Genomic DNA, 21,185 nt, shown 5'->3' with positions numbered 1-21,185 from the left:
AAAAAAAAAAAAAACCACACACACACCCCAACCAAAACCCAACACAACCCTATGCATTTTTATATTGAAATGAAGATCCCTTGAAGAGTCACGGATCAAGAATATAAGACCAATGAGCAGAGATTGAGCTGGGCTCGCCTGTTCTGAGGAAGAGGTGTCTAAGGAATGATCCAAGAGCTTCCTGTGACTACTGGAAAGAGGAGTTACAAAGATGGAGTTAAATTTTCTTGATGGTGCTAGACAATAAAGTCGTGGGCAATAGCCCCAGATTGCAGTCTGGAAAGCTTATGCTAGATGTTATGGTAAGTTTGTTTAAAAAGTAAGTAGTGCAACACAGGAAGAGTTTCCCATACTGATTGTGTAATCTCTGTCCTTGGAGGTTTTCAGGCATTATTGAGACAAGGTCACAGCTGACCTAACCTAGAACTGGGGAACAGTTTCATCTCAAGCAAAAGGCTGGACTGAGACCTCCAGCAGCCCCTTCCAGCCAGCATTTCTGTGATAGTATCATGCTGGATTTGAGAATACTTTGTTTACTATCTACTAGATGCAGTACCTCAGTATCATTATGCTTCCTTATAATTAATAACTCAAAATAATTCAGAGTTTAAGTTTAACTCATTTTATGAATGCAAATGCACATATGGTATAAAAATGGCTGATGAGAGGCAGCAAGTTTAGTTTGTGTTTTATAGAATGACATTTAAACAACATGAATAAGATGTCTCTTTATATTCTTATCGCAAGTTAAATAGGAAACTGCTTTAAATTCATTTACTAAGATCACTCCATTGTAAACTATATAGAACTCCTTATACCCATTATACACATCAAGTATCAAATACATTTCAAAGACAAATATATACAGAAATGATCCATTTAATTTCAGGAAAATATTTATTTTTACTTTATTTTTACTTATTCTCTCCAGCTATCCACTTGCAGAGTTAGGATAAATAAGCATTTTTCTAACCCACGAACACATACTGATTACAGAATTAACTTTATTTTATGCAAGTCAAGCAACAGTTTCAGCATTACATTATGAATAATTCTCACTCGACACCAGCTGTTCAGTTGTATATTTTTAAATTAGACTCCGCTTTCTCTAAGAATCTATTGTTTTGTGCATTCCACCTAACTCTGGAGAGCTTAAGAGTAATAAACTGCATATGCATATCTTGGTAAATATTTATCTGGCTGCCAGTGCTCTTGGGAGTTAAATAATTAAAAGCAAAATCAACCATACGTATTGCAAGAACAGAAATAAATGAAATAAAGTCCTAATACCAGACCAAGATGTAATCAACCTTCACTGTGAGTGTTCAAAAATGGTCTTTGAGAATAAGTGGTAACACCAGACTAACAGGAAAGAATCTTCCATTGTAGCCATAGAGAAGGGATTTACCATAGTAACTTCACCCAAGGCCAAGAGTAAGGGCAAAGCTCTCCACTCAGTAGTCTTGCCACTTCTGTTAAGTGACTACTGGAAATAAAAGAGCTGGGGGGACATGGAGGAAGGGAAGCTTTACATTGTGCCATTAGCCTATCTGAAAAGATAAACCCACCCTGTAAAGTTGCAGTTGGCTTGGAGCATGTGTGTGAATGAGGGAGAGAGAAAAATCCATGAAGAGGACAGAACTACGCAGGACTAAGTAGCTCTTTTGTCAAATTAAGCTGTTTAGAGAGACTGTATAAATGATACCGTGGAAAAACAGTTTGTCAGCATGTCGTGGCTTGGGCTGGGCTGGCCACTAAAACCAACGACAGAGGCTGTCTTTTACTGCTCTCCCTTCTCTGAAGGCAGAAACTCCTGCAGGAGTTCCTGCAGGAACTCTTCACACTAGCCACAGTGTCTGCACAAGTTAGCCAAAAACAGCTGTACCTTGAAGTCCAAATTTATACTCACTGATTAGCCATTGTTTTCTATAGTAATCTCCAATAGCTACCTTTTCCAATTCTCATCTAATAAAAGACATGCGTGCTGCAGAAATACTGATGTGCCTGACCCCTCTGAAGATAAACTGCCCCTAAAGCCAAACAGTAATTTTTTTTTACCTTATTGACTCCAGCTTAGCCAAACTTTCCAATAACCTCCTTTCCCCCAATCCTTCTCTCTTCTGCTGCAGTTAAAGATTTTGCCAACAGAAGCATATTTCTTCAGAAACAAGAGGATTCCCACCCAAAAGATACCACAGAAATCCAAAGTTGTCCATTATACTGCTACTCTGTCTGCAGACATTCTCCCCATCTAGACCTACAAAGAAAATTTTAGCATTCTTAGAATGCTTAAAAACAAGAGGAGGGAACAATCTCAGAAGTCAGATGCTAATGTTGCAGCCAACTTAGTAAGGAGAAAAAAAAAAAAAAAAATCAATATACGATCTCACATATAGCATATCAGAAACCATCATGAAGAAAATATCAAATAAAACAAGGGAAGAGCAAGAGAAAGAAAGGGAAAAGGCACCCAGTTTTCAACTCAGGAACAAGTGAGCTCTCTTGTCAAGTTAAGTCTTCAAAACACTACAATATTCCATAGTGCATCCCTGTCCTTAAAAACTTGTTGAGATTATTGCCGCCTCCTCAGCCAAGTACACTCCTAACTCTGAAGGAGCATCTTCTGTTCTTTTCATAGAACTCATGTTTCCATCACCTAAACATCCTTTGAAAGGCCCCAGGCAAAATCCGGAAGACTGCAGGAAAGTTTGGTTTACACCTTAGCTCCCGAGCCTCTGTGTATGCCTTAAGATCACAAGCAGCATATTTGGCCCTACTCTGAAATGTGAACACTTACTCTAATCAGCCTCCATGATTGCCAAAGCAATGTGAAGTCTTCAGCCAGTAGAATTTGAGCAGTTTTTGTGAACAAACAGCAGCAGCAAGAACTATGAAGACTGTAGTTTGAACTAAGAACACCGAATATTTTTTCTTTTTTTTTTAAACATCTAACATTGCATTTAAAAGACACACCTCTAGTTGTATCTGGGCTAGCACAAAGTGACAGCAGCATATTGTTTATTATTAATTGGATCAAACTTAAAAAGCAAACCACCTAAAAATCTCATACAGGTAATGAATCTTAGCACAGGAATTTTCCGGACGGTGGGTTTCATTCATTGAATTTATGTCCAGGTCTGCCTCAGATGGAAGGAAAAGGGAAGAACAAGTTGTTAACAGGAAAATGGTCTTCTACTTCAATACCCCAGTGTAACGTGTTTTCATGCTTAGTGAAAATTGGGGGATATACTTTTCTTGGGTTACACTCTCTTCAGTAGTCACATAATTTTTTAACCCCACACAGAGATCTTAATTAAATCCTAAAAATACTGGTAAAGATACTGGATAGCTTGCTATCAGTAAATTGAAAAAGAATATTTTTTGTAAGTTACCTTTCATCTACATCCTGAAACAAACAGGTTGGTGTGTGCGTAGTTGTAAAAATTCTTTTGTCAGGAGGAATTCTGGGTGCTGAGAGAAAATAAAAACAGATTAACAAGTGGGTTTTCTTGCATACATATTTCAAGCTACACGTTTCTATTAAATACTAATTCAAGTCTGAAAGTCTGTCTAAGAGCATATCGGAAAGCAGCTTGCTAGCTCACAGCCTCTCAGCAAGGGCAGAGAACAGAATCGGCTATCTTTCACTTTAATAAAGCTTGAGATCACTGACAGTAACTCATATAGTTGGCTTGCTTAGGCTGAAATTCTGTTGTGCTACCCCAAAATGGAAATTCCTGTAGCAAAACATAGACCAGTTCTTACTTTCAGGAAACCAAATGAGTCTTTGTGCATTCAGAGGATTACCTTCATAACCAGAATGTACTTTTTCTGCCAGCAACACACAGCAAAGTTGGTCCTCTGCTATTTCTGGATCTTGCACTTTGATAAGGTAAGGAGTCATCCGAAACGGGTGATAGCAAATCTCACTTTCACGCTCCTTTCCCGCACTAATAATTAAACAGAGTTAATTATTTCAACAGATTCATCTTATGCTAAACAAAGTTCTAATTTATCTATTGTAATTTCCTCATGACACAAGGACTGCATGACACCTCCTAAAATAGCACCCAAGAACTTAACTTTCTGAATTTACTTTTTTCTTGCAAGCTAGTTTTGATGGCATCCTTTGCATACCAACTGCAATAAAAAGTCGTCCTCTCTACTGCCTGAATTTAGAAGATCCACAATTGCTTTAAATGGAGATTTGATAGAAAAAGAAAAACCCACCTCATATGATAGATTAAGTTATTTTGTTGATCCAATAATCTTGATCTGTAACATTATACCCTTCAGAGAGATGAATTTATAGTTGTATTTTATGAAGACTACTATATTCCCCTCAGTTAACGTAAAGACCTTCCTTTACTCAATTTTTATCCCGATTTAAAAAGAATGAAGACTCTGAAATTCTTACCTATAAGAACAGTTGTTTACTTAGTAAGAATCCAAAGCATAGTAATGAAAATAACAACTATTTACACAGTGACCAGAAAAATAAAATCAGTTGTAATAAGTTTCTAACAGCACAGCTTTGCAAAACTAAAGCTTTTGGAACCAATGTTAGTCGGACAAAAAAAGTCTACAACACCACCAGCAGGACTTTTGCAGTACATCCAATCCAGTGCTCTGGAGCGATGCATAGTTTCTAATTTATTTAGTTTACTCCTAACCTTAATGATCAGCACTTATTTACTCCAGAAGTAATAAAGTAATACGATCCACAATTTTTGTTTTCGGAAATGCTACCAGAGATGCACTAAGCAGCAAGAAATCAAATTGCACAAGAAAGACCACTGAATAAGTTGCCAGCATTTCCTAAATAAAAGTAACTAAAGGGAGTGGGGGTAGAAAAAGAAGGAAGAAAAGCAAAACCAAAGGAACCAATAGTAACTGCAAAAGAGACAAGTCAAGTTACCCTCATGCATCTTTCTCTATGGGACACTTGAAATAAATTTAAGACTAGACATTTGTCTTCCAGAATGAAAGAGACTCTGTAGCAGGTGCTGAGCAGAACAGTTCAATTAACATGAACTGAAGACTTTCCATAGCAGTAGGAGATACCATATCAGCTTCCTTTATGGTGCAAAGGTCTATATTCACACTGATTAACTTCTAAGATGCAACTTCCTGAAATCACTTTGCAGTTCTCTGTAGCTTCTAGGAATGAATCAACTAGAGGACATGCATATGTTTTGCCTTACGTTCACATTATGGAAAAGTACGAAACTTACAAACAATATGGTTCTTATAAAAGTCAAATACTTCCATAATGCATGGTTTCATAATATAACACAATGCTTTACAATATTGTTGTCTTACCTGATACGACAGAAAAAAGATTTTTCTTCCATGCAATCCTGGGTGGAAGACTCTAGAAATATTAAACATATTTATAACAAGTTACAAATTACTATGAGATTACAATATTTAAAACAAGACTTTTCCTTGAGTAGTAAAGGCTGAATTATTTAAAAAGTTTATGTTCCCTGAAGTCTCCATATGCATTTGCTAAACAATGTACTTCATAAGCAACTAAATCTGAATACCACTCATTCTGAGGCTGGCATGTGAATCACAGCTGCTTGCTTATTAAGCCTTTTGCCAAAAACATATGTAAACAGTTCTCCACTTTGGAGCTGTTTACTCTCATGAGCTTTTCCAATGTACTTCATAACATTGACCAAAAATGTTTGATTATCTGGGACCCCAAGATTTTATCTCTTTCCTAGAAAAACACTAGGACAGCTAGATCATGAAATTCCCACCCCCTCACAAAAAAGTATTTTTCATGACGGCTTCCTCTCACCTTTTAAGCCTGTTTCCCATCCTTTTGCAGAGTAGCCACAGACTAATTTTCAAGGCAAGCTCTGGTCTTTTGAAGGCCTTAGTGCACAATACTTTTAGATATTTTATTCTATGGCAGCTGATGCAATAGTGTGCATAGTTCCACTTACTGCGTTTTTGAAATTTGAAGCTAACACAAACATAAAACTACAGAAAATGTTTCACGAAAAAAAAAGCATAACTGAATAATATCTGTAATTAGGATCACATGGTCAGAATTCACCATTCACCCTGTTTTGAGCCAGAGATTGAACTAGAGATCTCACAAGGTCCCTTCCGACCTGCTTTATGTATGCATTACTTAGTACGTATTCATTGCTAATTGTTTTTTCAGATTAAATATCGTTCACACTCTGACTTAACTTAATAGACTTGGGATAAAATGAATTGGAATTTCAAACATTTAGACCAGACCTTGAATTTCAAGTGTTTGGTTAAAGTAGTTGGCAGCTGTTCCTCAATTCCTAACAGCTGTAGCTACACTAGTAAAACAATCCTCCCACAAACAAATATCAAGTGCCCTAAGACCTCTGACCCTTCACTATTAGCACACCTAACATCATTTTTCTAAGGCTAAAAGATACGATTATACTTAGTGAATGCACAGTGATTGTAGCTGAAGTACATTTTTCTACACTGTAATCAAGGTGTCCAGTATTCAAATTTTAAAAGGAAGGAGGTAGAATATTATCCTCCTTATATTTGAAGAAAAGAAATTTTTAAGAAAAACTGTGGTCATTTGATTGCTAGTAAAAATGGAAAGCAAACTCACTATTCAGCATGAATACCTACCTTGTTTTCATTCATCATTTGGATGAAAGGGTCACAAGAACCAATAAACAATGACATTCAGAAGAGTTTTAGCCAACAGATAAGACTTGCTGATTTATAAAAGTGTGTTATACATCTAGGATTGTTCAGAGATGTTCTAATAATGCATCTGTGTTATATCCTCAAAAAGTGATGGAGAAGGATATTGAAATCAGTTCAAGTATTTGCGTTTGCATGACTGAAAGGTCAGAGGAAAATATGTTGTTGAGACCACTCACCTGCTCTATTGCAAATATTCCATGATGGTAATCTGTATGGGGTAGTAGAAGTATAGAACACACTGACATCCTGAGGTGCCAAGAACTCCACAAATTTGGCATTTTTAAAATAACCCCTCTTGCAGCGGAGAATAGAGGCAGCTTGATCAGAGATGTACAAAATTTTCCCAGTAATCAGAGAAACAGCTACAGCAAACATATCCTAAAAACAAAAATCTCAAATTATCCGGACAGTTTAAAACATTATTCAATCTGGTATGTATTTCTTAGAAAAGCATCTAAGATATAAAAGCATTAATAAGTTTCAAATAAAAATTAAGGAAATTGTGTTTAACTGCATCTGTTTAGGGAGCAATAAAATAAAATAAAATTAATCTGCGCATGAAGTAGACACAGTACACTTTTTGAACTATGCAGTAACAATACTTACTGGGCATCTTACTGGGTTACAAGCCTTAAATATCATTGCCTAAAATTTTATGATGCAGAATGACTTTACAAATTAGAAATTAAAGAGCTTCCAGCTATAAAACTGCACAATTTTCTTGTGCTTGTTACAGGCATATTTTACATTCATGAAATTCAACTCTTTTGTTAAAGGCTGTTTATGTTAGCTTGTCTGTCCACTGCAAAGTGAAAAAAAGTGCTCTAAACCACTTGGTAAAAAAAAAAAATATGAGTAAACAAGTGGAAAAAAAAAAGTCCCATACAACCATACACACAATCCACTTGTATCGTTTCACATTGTTTTTCTTCTTTACACAGAAGAGTTTCCTGCGTCATAACCTTTAGTGCTCTATCCACTAACACTATACACAAACTTAAGAGTTGTCGTCACAACACCAGTTTCACAAACTCAGATGCTTCAGATCAATTGAACAATGTTTATGGTATTTGGCTGAAATTCTCAGTTGTACTCTAGACTTCCTATTTATTTTACCTTATGGGCAACCTTTGCTACTCATAGCTACATCAAAACCCATCTACTTCAAGTAGGGGAACATCCCCCATCATGCCACTATTTTATTGATTTCAAACTTCATACATTCAGGCAGAGACTTCAGGAAAAAAAAGAAGGTAGTCTAATAAGTTTAGATGCAATTATTTTTCGCAGACTCCATAATATATCCCTAAAACGCTAGTAATGTGGAAAATAAATTAAAAAATTTATTAATCGTTCAGACTGTCATTTTACTGCTAAAAACTACGCTGATTGTCATAGCTGTTCTTATGAGAAGATGAGAAGACATAGTATCACTGGATCACACAATAAGCCTACACCAGTTGCAGTGACTAGACAAATACCACAGAAGAGAACACAACAAATCGGGATTCCAACCCTTTCATCACTTTTCAGTCACACACAACGGATAAGTGAAACATCAAATAACCCCTACTGATAAGGATAAACTGCAACAATTCACAGGTCTGCCTTGACTAAAATTTGGAAAGAGTTACTCTCCAACTTTAGCAGGTGTTGTAAAATGAAAACTAATGACCCCTCACAGTGCATTATATAACACAGATGTTGAGATATGTCACACCATCATCTCTACGCATAAAGTACAATTCAGAGGACCAAGGAGTTTAGACTACTTATTTCCCACCTAACTGACAGAAAAAAGCTTAGATCAAGGTTCCATTGGCAAAATCTATGAAGGCTCAGAGTTTCTACTCAACATCCCCTGGAAGGCAAAAGCCACTTTCTTCAGTTTATTGGCCTAGCTACCAACTCTTACCTTCCAAAAAGAAGGCATGCTTGAGAATTCCAGTTCTAGAAAACATTTTCAATACACACTGTAGCCTTGGGTCACCATACTCACCGCATTTTTCGTAATGTACTCTGAAGTTATAGTCTCCACTTCTTCCACCGTGTAAGATGACACATTGAGTCCAGCAGGTTGGGATTCATTAATCATCAACAATTGGTAATACTCCTCATTGGCTACATGAGAATATTAAACAACTTATATTAAGAATTAAAAATCTCATCAATAAACATCCAGCCTGGAAGCCATAAATGGACAATGCTTTTTTTGGTGTAAGCACAGAAGGGGCAGTTGGGAAATCGAGGTACTACTCCAAATTAGTTTTTCCTCGATAGAGCTTCCTCATCAGTAACCCAAATAAATTTACCCACCTTAATATAGCCACATGTGTGTGATCATATACTTTGGTGTGTTTGACAGCTCAAATAGTATGACATTGTAAATTGTTTTCAAATTATTTTTTTAACTCAACAAATATCAGCAAAATATCAAGCACCTAGAAAGCTGCTTTAACTCCCAAAGGAACACAAGTTAACAGAGCCAATAAATGGGAACACCACAAAAACATCTCTTTAGAGATGTTTTCAAACATAATAAACTTAGCTTTACACAGACAACCACATTTGAATTCCTACTTTAAATGTTTAATTTTATCCAGGTTGGCATTATCTAGGCAGTATCATACTTTATTACCTTTAACTTGTTTAATGCTTTTAAGGGCATATTTCAACGTCGTTAGGACACTAGATTTGCCTTTAATTCTCTTTTCAGAAGGAAGGTGAGCTTTCAGCTCTTGTAATGTTTTCAGCAATTCCTTTTGTGTTTTGGCTTTAGTGGACTGCTCACTACTGTAGGATTAAAGACAAAAATAAAACGTCACTTGAATGGCTTGAAGTGACACACCATCTTCATAGAAGCCCAAATATACTCTGACACTCACCACGTACCTAAATTTGTACAGCTAGTTGCATTAATTTTTCCAATACTTAGTTCCAGCATTGAGAACTTACAATAATTCTTAAATTAGCTAGAATCATTTAAAATGAAATATTTACCACCACCTGAAACCTTATTTTAAAATGTACTCTGTATATACAACAGTACATATACCCAAGCACCACAGACATATTTTTTTGGCCACAGTCTCCCTCCTCCCTTTTTAGTGGTATTTTCCTTAGTTCCTTTCAAATTCAAACTCATAGAAATGTTCATGGACTTCAAAGGAGAGAAGCAGGAGGTCCATTCAAGTCTTCACCTCCTGTTCGAGCAGGTTCTCATAAGAAAGGTCCCTGAAAAGGGAATGGCAGTGGGAGAGCATCAAGTTAACAAAACAAACGGAAATCCTTGGAAAACGTATCCCAGTTAAGCATGGCAATACATTAAATAAGATAAGGAAACTTGACTAAATAGGTAGGGTAAAGAATCAGAGGAGGATGGAGACAGAAATTGCATTCACATTTCTTAGGTGCACATTCAGAAGTGCTGTCTCAGTGTAGAAGGTCAAACTACAGAGATTATCAGTGCCAACGTCAGAAAGTTATTGCCTTGCTTCACAGTTCCTGATATTTCTCCCCATTATTAAGACGTGCTGACAAAATCAAAAAGGAAAAGAAGGTAAGGGAAGGGAGGAGGTAGATGACAAAGATTGGTGGCAGGTGGGTAGGAAGCAGTTAAAATGAAAAAATCACCTTGTCTTTCTCATTGGAGTAGATTTTAAAAGCTAATCAGTCACAACAATCAAGGGAATTCTAGAGCTTTTCTTAAACCTTCCTCAAAATAAATTCTTTCCCATCAAAAGGAAGGTCTTCTCTTACCACCTGACTGTCATGGCTGATAATCTCTAAGAAGTTACCCTAAGAACCACTGTAGAAACAATAGTCTTGGCAAACGCACTGCCCTGTCTGAAGGGCTCAAAGTGGCTTCAGCTTCCAGGTAATTTTCAAGAGGATTTCTGAACATTTTTCTGGGAAGTTTGAGAAGTTGTTCGGGTAGATTAGTCATCTGACAGGCTTTGGGTGTATTTCACCAAAAATGTTTGGAAAGTGACAAAGCTGGCTCATACTAGAGAATACACATTGTTCTTGCTTACATCGCAACGTACTATGAGAAACATAGCATTCACTTCATCAGCGGTCATTTTGTACTGAGAAATAATGGCAAGGCATAAGACAAAAGAGTATAGTACTCCCTTGGGAAACATTATGTTCATGCTGTATATTAAAATCACATCTACAATGTAGCTTGACAGTTTGGACTGACACAATCAAACAGGGCTTTGTTAATAGAAGAACCCTCCACGCTGGCAGTAGGAAGAAGAGAGAGGGAAAGGACTATGAAATAACAGAGTATACTGCTGGTTTTGTCGTCTCTGAGTATGCTTCATGAGAGCAGTCAGACTTTGCAAGAAAAGAAACCTTTCCAAATTAGCCTACAGCAGCAGCAAATATAGAAGATGGACCTCCTTGGAAACCCAATACAACTCAAAAATGTTTTTCCAAAGTTCAGTAGCATAAGGCACAGTAGCCAACTGCAGGGAAGGTGTGACTTGCAGAAGACAGAATAAACAAGTTCTATAAAGATAGGCGCTAAACCTGTATCTTATCTTTCTATTTTAGTCTTCTATCTAAAGATAATTCTCTAGATACCCTCAGTCTCCCATTCCCAAAAGATGATCAGATTCCGCTCTGTAACACACTAGCACTCTGCTTGACAGCTAAAGGAAAACACTGTAGCATCTGGATTCCTATTTATTTCTGAGGAGAGAGTAATTAGCAAAATTTAAAATAAAGAGGTGTTAGGAAAACTGTAATAAGTAACCCTCCAAAAATCTTGCAGTGAAGTAAATGGAATCAATGGGAAAAAAAGATTAAGAAATGCCTTTGATTCACTCTGTCTTTCATTCTAAGCAACACGAACTCCAGAACACAATTTCAAATTGAAAATACAGCATGGAACAAGATCTCCAGGTGCCTGCAAGGGAGACACAGAAAATAAGTTCATCAAGCACCAAAAGGTGCAAAGGGGTAATTTACCACTTCTCTAATAACTGCATCAGGTAGAAACACTATCAGGTAGGTACATGTAGACAGGGGTCTTAACACCAGTATGCTATAGCTAGATATCCTGCATCTACTCAGGATCAGATTTTGGTCTCCTGATGAGAAGCTGACTTAAAAAAACCCAACAAGTACAGTAGGGCTCTCTGAAGTGTCCAGATTTGAGCCTTCAATGCCACCAGGTTTCTCAAGGCTATCAGTGTCAGAAGCAGAGTTCATACAGAGGGATTCCTGCAGCTCATGTTGGTTTATCCTTATAGACTTGAGGCTTGAATCCTGGCGAATGGAACACAGGAGAGGCAGACGATATGACTGCTGGACATCAGAACACATCCAATTCAATGGGTGAATTCTGATGTTAAAACACTACTAAGTTGTCCTCAGGCAATGGCTTTACACTAAGTTCTGAAGAGCAGAAAATTTAAAGAAAAGCTTCAAAAAACGACTAGAGATGAAGCAATATTCAAAGTGAACCACAAAAATAAAATTACAGAGTTAAGCTACCAAATCAAAGTAAGATGACTTGAAAGGTTATGCACAACTTGATGAAACAGCAACAAAAAGCTCTTAATTCAACTGTGTGGTTAATAGGATGTGTGACCAATTATAAACAGGAGAATCAAAGATAGGATTTCTTGCGTATTCCTCCAGGTTTAGCCAAAACAAAACCAAAACACAATGCTATTTAGTTTTCCCCATTCAGCATTACATACATACAGATTACTGAAAAAATGTGCACATTGATTTACCTGCATCCACTGCTAGACTGGTTGTGTTCAGAGTTCGCAATCATCAGACTAAACGCATTTGAGCTTGAACTAGAATAAGGAAAGATAGAAAGAGATTAATATCAGTAAGCCTAAAAATTAACTTTTAGTTCATTTTATCTTTACATTTTCCTATTAGTGACTGGCTATCTAGAAAAAAAACCCCAACTTTAAAAGTTTCTGCATGGTATAGTAAATGGAAACTGTAGCTGTTGCACATTTGTCTAAGAAGACAGCTCTTACTGTAACTTTGTTCTGTACACTAAGCTATTATTTAAAAGATTAAAATAGCACAGTTGTATCCTTACACATAAGAACAGACTGACACTTTTTGATATACAATTATAGAAGCTAGTTTACAAGAAATCATAAGGCAAATTAACACACAATGATGAGAAGAAAGATTCAAATTAAGCTGGCCCCATGGAACCCTAGAGACCTTTATGAATTATATTACACAATTTACATCATAGGAGATCACAAGTTAACTAGAACACTCAGCTTCAATCTGAAGATACGCTTCATACCAGAGATGTTATGAAACTGGATTCAAATGAAAAAAGCCTATAGTGACAAAAATAAAAGTGAAATTTATTTAATATTAGCTACTACCTTTTATGACAGTCTGACGATTCCATAAGCATTGCTGAATCTTTCCCATTTTCATCAGATTCATGGCCATGAGAATCATGCCCACTCGAGTAGTTCTCATTTGTATCATTTCCACTGAAGTCATTTCCACTGGATCCACTGCTCATTTCAATATCTTCCTGAAGAACTTCACGAGAGTGTTCAGGCTTTGTCTGAATTTCTGAATCTTCAGCAATCATCTGGCTATGGTTATTTGCAAGTCCAGAATAATCACTCATTTTCTGTTGCTCTTCTAAAGAGAACGACGAAGAAATGCTTTCACTGATACCGGGCTGCAGCTCAGGGTTCTGCTCCTCAGTGCTAGAGTAGAACCCCTTGAACTTGATAGAGTCCATGGGATACTCATTAGAAACACTGCCAAAATCGAGCGCAAATCAAGCCATATTCAGAATTTTCTCTCAGTACAAATTCTGTTTGGAAGTACAGACCCATAAATCTGAGGAAGAAGGGAAGGAAAAAACCAATTATTTTCTTGTTTGCCTTTGCTGACAAATTGGAATTCTTACTGACTGAAGAAATTAAGTGATATTCATGGTTAATATATTCAGCATTTGAACAGTGAAAAGTTTAACTTAAATGTAACTGCAAACCTAACAATGTTTTATTATGGAAAAGGTATTATTTTTTAGTAAAACCCCCACAAAAAAGAGCAGGTGTAATAAACACGAAAAACTCCTTAAAAATTTAAATATTCACTTGATTTCTATTCTTAATAGTTGACAATTTTACTGCCTGGATATGGACAGTAGCTATTACCGTTTTCAGTGAAACCATTTCCCTGGCTTCCAGTTAACCTTGATAAACAAAAAGATTCTATTCAGACATCAGAGGATTCCTTATTTGGTTTGGAGGTTGTTTGGGGTTTTGTGTTTGTTTTTTGTTGGGCTTTTTGTTTTGTTTTGAGTTTTTTTAATACATAGCATTTTTTTTTATTTTAAGATCAGTTCTGCCATTTTCACCAATTTTTCATGTCTGTCTTTGTATGTATGCAGGTAGACTGAACATACAGTAGGAACAGGGAAACTAAGTACACAAACCCACCTATTTATCAACAATAAAAATTCTAAGACACAAATAAGCCTGAGAAGAATTTTATCTAACGATTACCACTAATTCAGGGGAAAAAAAAACAAAAAAACAAAAAAACCCCCCAAAACCCAAGAATTGCATTGTTTAGAAAAGTAAGCTTAAAACAAAACAAAAAATTCCCTGCTTTTAAAGCAGATTCTAATGCACCAGGCTCAAAATCAGAGTGTATATGGAAGTGAATTAAGAACAGTTCAACTTTATGAATAAAATATAGATATTTAATCTGACTCATTTCCTCATCTATTTCAGCAACCCACAGAGACAATAATACAACAAAACCATGAACTAAGATTCTCTGAACAATGTCATTCATCATCTGGGAAAAAAAAAACATTTATTTTTAAAACAGAGACATGTTTGTTCCTTCCTCTTTGTTTCTTTAAAATACTCCAGATTACAACTGTTGACTAATAAACTTCTGACTGGAATAACAAAGTCAATGAAAAAATCTGCAAGTAAGTTTTGCTAATATTAACCACAGCAGCTTCCTTTTAAAAGCAAATAAATATATTTTATTTTTTTTTTAGAAAGCCTGCAACAGAAAACATTAACTTCATATTCATTTAAAATACACTATGTTTCAACTTCCCTCCCCCCAAAAATATACACCATTGAAACTATTTTCTTACCCTCCTAATTGCTGTTTTTCCAGACATTTTACGTTTATTTTGAGTTTTTCAGAAGAAAACACTACTCGTCTCCTCGTTTGGCCAAAGTAATATGCAAGATACCTGTTTTCATTTGAAAAAGGAAGCATAGTTTAAGGACATTCATTTAAGCTATCAGTAATGGCATACAAATAAATAAATCATTTTTTTTCTTTACAAGGTTATTCACTAGTACTTTGTTATAGGTAATAATAGAAAACCTCCTTTGGGTAGAGTAAAATATACCGACATTTTACTTCTGCATGTATTCACTTCAGGTACTCTAATCCGGACTAAATAGACATCCTGTTATGTTGTTGTATTGAACAGTAGCATACAGGCAGTAAATTATACTTTAGTACCTCTAACAGTTTTTTCTGGACCAACTAAGCCACTTCTATCTTAAAAATTACATAACCAGAACATGCAATAAAAGAATATTTACTTACAGATGAAACTCTAGTATTACTTCACAATCGCATATACTCTGGTGGCCAATGATTAACTAGATCTGACAGTTCATCTCTGATAGACAGAGCTCACACTTTCACATGCCTTACTTAGCTAGACATTTTAATGAAGTCCTGTCCCTGTATATAGTCCACTTTGGCCACACATGCTCCGAATGAGCCTGACTGGTTAGTGGTACCTATGCTATCAGCAGTATCATGGCCTGTGCTTAACAATGCAGGGCTACCTCTGACTCATTTTGTCTGACAGTGACCAAAAACGTCAAAGGGCTCAGGAGAGTGAATATAGAAGGTGGCACTGGGAATAACTATACGGACAGCACATGAGACAGACCTCCTGCTACTGTAAAAGTAAGGAATGTTTTATAAATGTGTTAATCCACTCTCACCCAGGAAATTTTCTTACCACTACTTCAAGTATTGCAGAAATAAGAGCATCTGTCTAGTTAAATAACTGAGTCAACTCTCAAGAAGCCATTTCTTATGTGTCATTTGTACTATTATTTTTCAGAGGCCACTGAGGCTGTAAAGTTCTATAGAGGATTCAGTGAGTAAAGGTACTCCAGCAAACTACTCAGCTAGCAATGGGATGGCTTTTTTTTACCTTCTCTGTGAAGGTTAAAAGTAACCTTGGAGATTATCTACAGCACTTTGTCCACTTCAAGTAAGTGCCTTATGCACATCAAAATTACAAAAATGAACACCATCATGATTAAAATGAAGCTTTTCAAAAAAAAAAAAGACAGGTCTGACATGTAGGAATTTAGGGTGACATCAGACATTCCTCATACTATATTCTGTGCCCAAGGTAGGGGTTTCCTCCTATTTTGCTGACAAAATGTTACTTAGAAAGAACTTTAGATACAAGAGAAAAACATACTGCCATAACCAGAACACCACTATCTGCTAGTAAACTATGTTACATGATTTCTTTAGAGGTAGGGAAAAAAGCTCTCAAAAAAACCCCAACTTTGGGCTGCTATACTTAAATCCCTTAAAGAAAAAAAACCATATAAATCACTAAGGGCCTGTCTGTTGGCAGTTCATGCTTATGAACCTATCAGAATAGCTCTAAATTCTCTAAAGATATTTAGCCCAATATTATATTAACACACATATCAGGAAAATTGTGTCATTTACGGGAACAGCAGTAATTGTACCACATCTTTCCTACTCTGAATGCAAACATGTTGTATTTCAGTCTTTAAGTGTAAATAATCTCTTCTCCTGAATTCTGAGGCCAAAGAGTATTACGTATGCCATAGTATATCCAGCCCCAATAGTTGTATGCAAATACTTTTTTTTTTGGAACAACCTTTCCTTGGAAACTTATTTCCCCAGTCTTTTCTATAATCTTTGGAAGTTTAAGAGTCAATGAAATTGTGCCATAGCTCGCACGAAGAGTCTTACAGTTTGAAGTTCTGGGATGTTAAACCATGGATGAGTGATTTTTTTCCACCTCCAAATAACATCTATTGTCTCGTCTCTTCTCTTCTTTCTCTGACACCTAGGCTAGCTTCTGCCAGGTATTTGTAGGGAACTTCAATAGTACTTCTTTAAGTAGGAGAGAATAATCCCCAAAATATATCTATATAGGCTGGCCAATAACTTTTGAGAAGTTTCCTGTGCCTCCTTGACCAAGAGTTGAGTAATTCAATGACAGTAAAGATTTCAGGGGGTTTAAAGCTATTTTTTATTTTAAGCAATGACTTCAAATTAAGAGAATCACCAACATAAAAGAAATAGGTATTGGCCTATATGAGGTACCAGGTGAATTTTCTTCCTCTTGATACCTGGCAGAAACTTGTGTCAGAAAACACTTAAGTTGTGTTATCTTCTGTCTCTAACTAGCAACATGCCAGAGCTTCTGCAGCTTTCCCCACAGTAAGTACCTATGCAGTTCCTACTAACTACATTACAGTGACTACAATATGGAGCCCATGGACAACAGTGCCACAAACAGAAATGAGTACCCCAGTAACGGAGAAGATACAAGCTTGACCTTTTTAAAGGTATCTTTCGAGAGAATCGGCTCAACTCCTTGAGACGGAATGGTGTTCTTAGGCAGGACTGGAAGACTAATGTCACTGAAAGTCAGTCTAGCATAAAATTTCTTCTGTTTCAAAATCTCAAAAGCCTCAGTGCCAGAGGCACACACCAGAGTAAGGAATACAGGAAAAGTAAATAGGAAGGAACAAGAAAAACATTGTGATAGACTTCCAAGAGGTTCTGGGGAAAGAAGGAAGAGGAGTGTTTCTAAAACAAGAGCTTGTATAATAAATAAAAAAGCCAAGATCCCTCAAAGTAGCAATGTTAATATACTCCATAAAATTGGAGATATTTTCTAAGAAAAGATTGGAATAACTGTGAAAAAAGAATAGGCTGGCAATTACCCTACACCGTGCTCCGTGCCTGTAACTTTGGTAAGAACTGATGCATCTTGCTAGACTTTGCTCTCAGACAGAGGAAGACCTTAAGTGGAACATTTGCATGCATACACAAGCACCATGCAAACACTTTAGGAGCACAGAGGGTCAGTCATCCCAGAGAGATTAATTATCGTTGAAACTAATCTCAGTCAAAATGACATAATAAATTGCACATATTCACCCCACTTATATGCTTGAATAAATTTCCTATCAACAACCAAACAAGACTGAAAAGGTAAAGCTAGCATGCTTTCTCAGTCTGAAGTTCTCCCCCATTACCACAGTTTGAGGAAGGTAATTGCACCTCATACCAAGTTCAGTAAACAAGTGCAGACAGTCAGACAGAAACAGAGGAAGAGCTCTTTTACATTTGATCTTGAGAGAAGTACATTAAGCCATTTTTTCCTCATTTTCTGCTCCATCTTTCTAAACTTTTAAGAGAGGTTGTCTATTTTGACTCTGTAAATAAAAACTTCTTCTTAATCTTAAATTGTCACCAGTTAAGCTTGATTTTAAGGCAACCGGATCACAAAAAACATTCTACTCTGGGAGGTTTGCTCTGTCTGGAAAAGTCACTCTAGCAAATACTAGAGCTCTTCAAGATCCTGATGCAGTGTATGAAAAAGGCAACATAATTGCACTGAACACTAAGGACAAATGTAGGCATTAATATGCCAGGTTAGATGCACAGGAAAAAGTCTTCTGGTTATTCATTAGCTACAGTAGTTCCTTTATCCTGCAGTAGGACAATGGAAACAGCCTGAACTTTAGTGTGCCCAGAAAAACACACCAAAATATGTATGGAGAAACGCTTGAAGAAATAATGGCTTTATGCTTTTGAAAATCCCTCTTAAGAAGGACTGTAGAACACCAAGGAGGCAAATTTCTTTTGAACCTATGGCATTTAAACTCAAAAATTGTTTCAGCAGGGATCTGTTACATTCAGAGAACAAACTTTTCCAGATTTCTTTGCACACAAAAAATATCATGTCTAGTACTGGCATTTAAAGAATGAAAAACTAAAATTCCAGATTCAAAAAATACCTTATTCAAGAACTAAGTAAGAGGAAGTTATCTGAAGATTTGAGCCTAAATTTGCAACTAATGTGAGCTTAGCAATATTACCAAATGAAGCAGGAGGCACACCACAGTTTATGACCACACTTCAGACACATGAATATTTGGGGGCTCTTAACTGTACTAGCACCAATAGGAGACATACCTAATGGTCAGGATTCAATTTTACTGAGGATGTTATCTACAAGAAAAGTTTCCACACGTCTTCTGGATGATTGCTTTGCAAAATGGTAAAAGTTTTCTCATTTTTAAGACAAATAACTAGCAGGGGTTTAATCATATAATACAATTTTAGAGAAAACTGAAAATTAACATCTACAATGAATGCATTCTCCCTGTGCAATTAGACAATAATTAAATGCTTGGTAGTAGCAAAACATTAGGAAAAAATGTTGAAAAACAAACAATAACCCAAGAAGTGACTTGTCTAACTGTGCAACTTCACCAGCAATAACGTTGAGGACTTCACTTTTTTGTGGCAAGAGACAGAACAATTAACAGAATACTTTCACTAGGACACTTTCTAGTTAGGGGAAAGAAAAAGAAAAAGATGGCAGTATTCTTGGACTTAACTATAAGAAAAAAATAACAAAAGATGCTTAACAATTTCCTGCAGGACTTTTTGAATAAATAAAAAAGCAGCTTTTTTTTTTTTTATAGATTCCTCATCTCACTGAAAGTCATCATAAACAAGTTTTGCTCTTTTTCTTAACAAGGAATGAGGCGTAAGGCAATTTTCTACTTACGTCAATAAAATTATCAACAACATCTAGACTATCACAGAAGTGCTTCCATAAAATCTGAATTTCACAGCATTCATTTAACGATTTGTTGATAAGGATTCACCTTTCAGTTCAAGAGTATCCTGAACACAGGACTGTTATTTAAATAAAAGTTAGTAACATCTTTATAAAGGTGATCCCAACTAACCACTGCTTACAGCTGCCACTTGACAACAGAGGAGCTGATCAAGACGTAGCCTTGGCCCAGAGGCATCCCAGTTCCACCCTGAATTTACAGCCGCGTTTATATAGGAAGAGGTCAGCATAAGCACCAGGCCAGGGCCCTCGCATCCATAGTAAGGATGCTTCCAACCAGACTGTTTTCTCAGTGAAGAAACTCAAACCCGAACTTAAGAATAAGTATGGTTTTCGGCTAAAAACATTTTGGCTTCAAATAATATTGCTCCCAGTTTTACCCCCCAAAAAATAGTTCTCAATAAGTATACACATATGACTAAAATCACAGTTCTAAGATAAAACACACACAGAACAATATATTTTCTGCATAAGCTCTAGGTGCATGGGAGGGGAAGCATCTTTCTACTAACATGAATCATAACAGTTACACGTTTCTTACCTGTTTTTTCTATGAAAAGTTGGTAAAAGTGTTTATCAAGCTCCCTCCCAGTTAGCATCAAAAGCACGAAGTGCCTAGGTCCAGAGTCTCCCACATGCATTTAATTCTTGTCTCATCCTCTTCTACTGGAAAGCTTTGACCATTACAGAATCCGGACACCTCTATAACTATAAAATATAAAAGAAATACCTGGGCCCCCCAACAGTGTCCTCTTCAAACAGATACCAGAGAGATGCTCACAGTTATGCCATGCCTATGCAGATAAATGTTGGTTAAACATGAAACTGTCATCCAGCTGAGGAATCAGATACAAATTTGCATTTTAAAATTAGTCCTGGTCTAAAGTAAGGTCTTACAGAGTTTTAAAATAACAGAATCTTCTACACTAGATAAAATAACCCTTCCGATTCACTATCAGTATGGTATCATACTGATACATGAATAGTATGTAGACAGTCTGTATGGGCTGACACAGTCACTAAGACTGAACGGCCAACCTCTCCAGTAGATAACAGAGCAAAATGCCTGATGTAGGCAACAGGAGCTCCAAGTGCTTAAGAAGTTTGGTTAGAATACCATTTTAACACCTGATTTAAACTCATCTACATCACTGCAGGCATGGTATGAGCATTAATGAGTTTACTAGGCAATTACAAAATTTCAATTCACAGAATCACAGAACGGTTGAGGTCGAAAGGGACCTCTGGAGGTCTTGTCTAACTCCCTATTCAGACAGGGTCACCTAAAGTAGGCTGTCCAGGACCACCTCCAGATGACTTCTGAATATCTCCAAGGATGGAGATTCCACAGCCTCTCTGGGCAATCTGTTCCAGTGCTCACTCACCCTCACAGTGTGTTTGAGGAAAAAAAAGGTGTTTCCTTACATTCAGAAGTCTGTACTAACAAAGTCACCAACACTATTAATCTTCCTAATAAAAATAGTTTCCCAAGAACGACACTGGGAATTTCAGCAGG

General features: G+C 36.5%; 1 protein-coding gene across 1 annotated transcript in view; it reads right to left on the bottom strand.

Annotated features, from left to right (window-relative positions):
• PER1 (period circadian clock 1) overlaps positions 1–21,185 on the bottom strand; it is a 40,830-nt gene that overhangs the window by 18,230 nt on the left and 1,415 nt on the right. Inside the window, exons 2-11 of the mRNA XM_009880763.1 lie at positions 20,211–20,371; positions 14,858–14,959; positions 13,101–13,575; positions 12,471–12,539; positions 9,359–9,513; positions 8,720–8,841; positions 6,897–7,098; positions 5,323–5,374; positions 3,808–3,950; positions 3,393–3,471 (exon numbers count right to left, since the gene is read on the bottom strand). Coding sequence (XP_009879065.1) covers positions 3,393–3,471; positions 3,808–3,950; positions 5,323–5,374; positions 6,897–7,098; positions 8,720–8,841; positions 9,359–9,513; positions 12,471–12,539; positions 13,101–13,474 — 1,196 coding nt within the window. The 5' untranslated portion in view covers positions 13,475–13,575; positions 14,858–14,959; positions 20,211–20,371. The remainder of the gene's footprint in view (positions 1–3,392; positions 3,472–3,807; positions 3,951–5,322; positions 5,375–6,896; positions 7,099–8,719; positions 8,842–9,358; positions 9,514–12,470; positions 12,540–13,100; positions 13,576–14,857; positions 14,960–20,210; positions 20,372–21,185) is intronic.

Source organism: Charadrius vociferus, unplaced genomic scaffold (assembly GCF_000708025.1).
Source record: "Charadrius vociferus isolate BGI_N301 unplaced genomic scaffold, ASM70802v2 scaffold643, whole genome shotgun sequence".
NCBI lineage: Eukaryota > Metazoa > Chordata > Aves > Charadriiformes > Charadriidae > Charadrius > Charadrius vociferus.
This window is presented reverse-complemented; position numbering and strand designations above follow the sequence as displayed.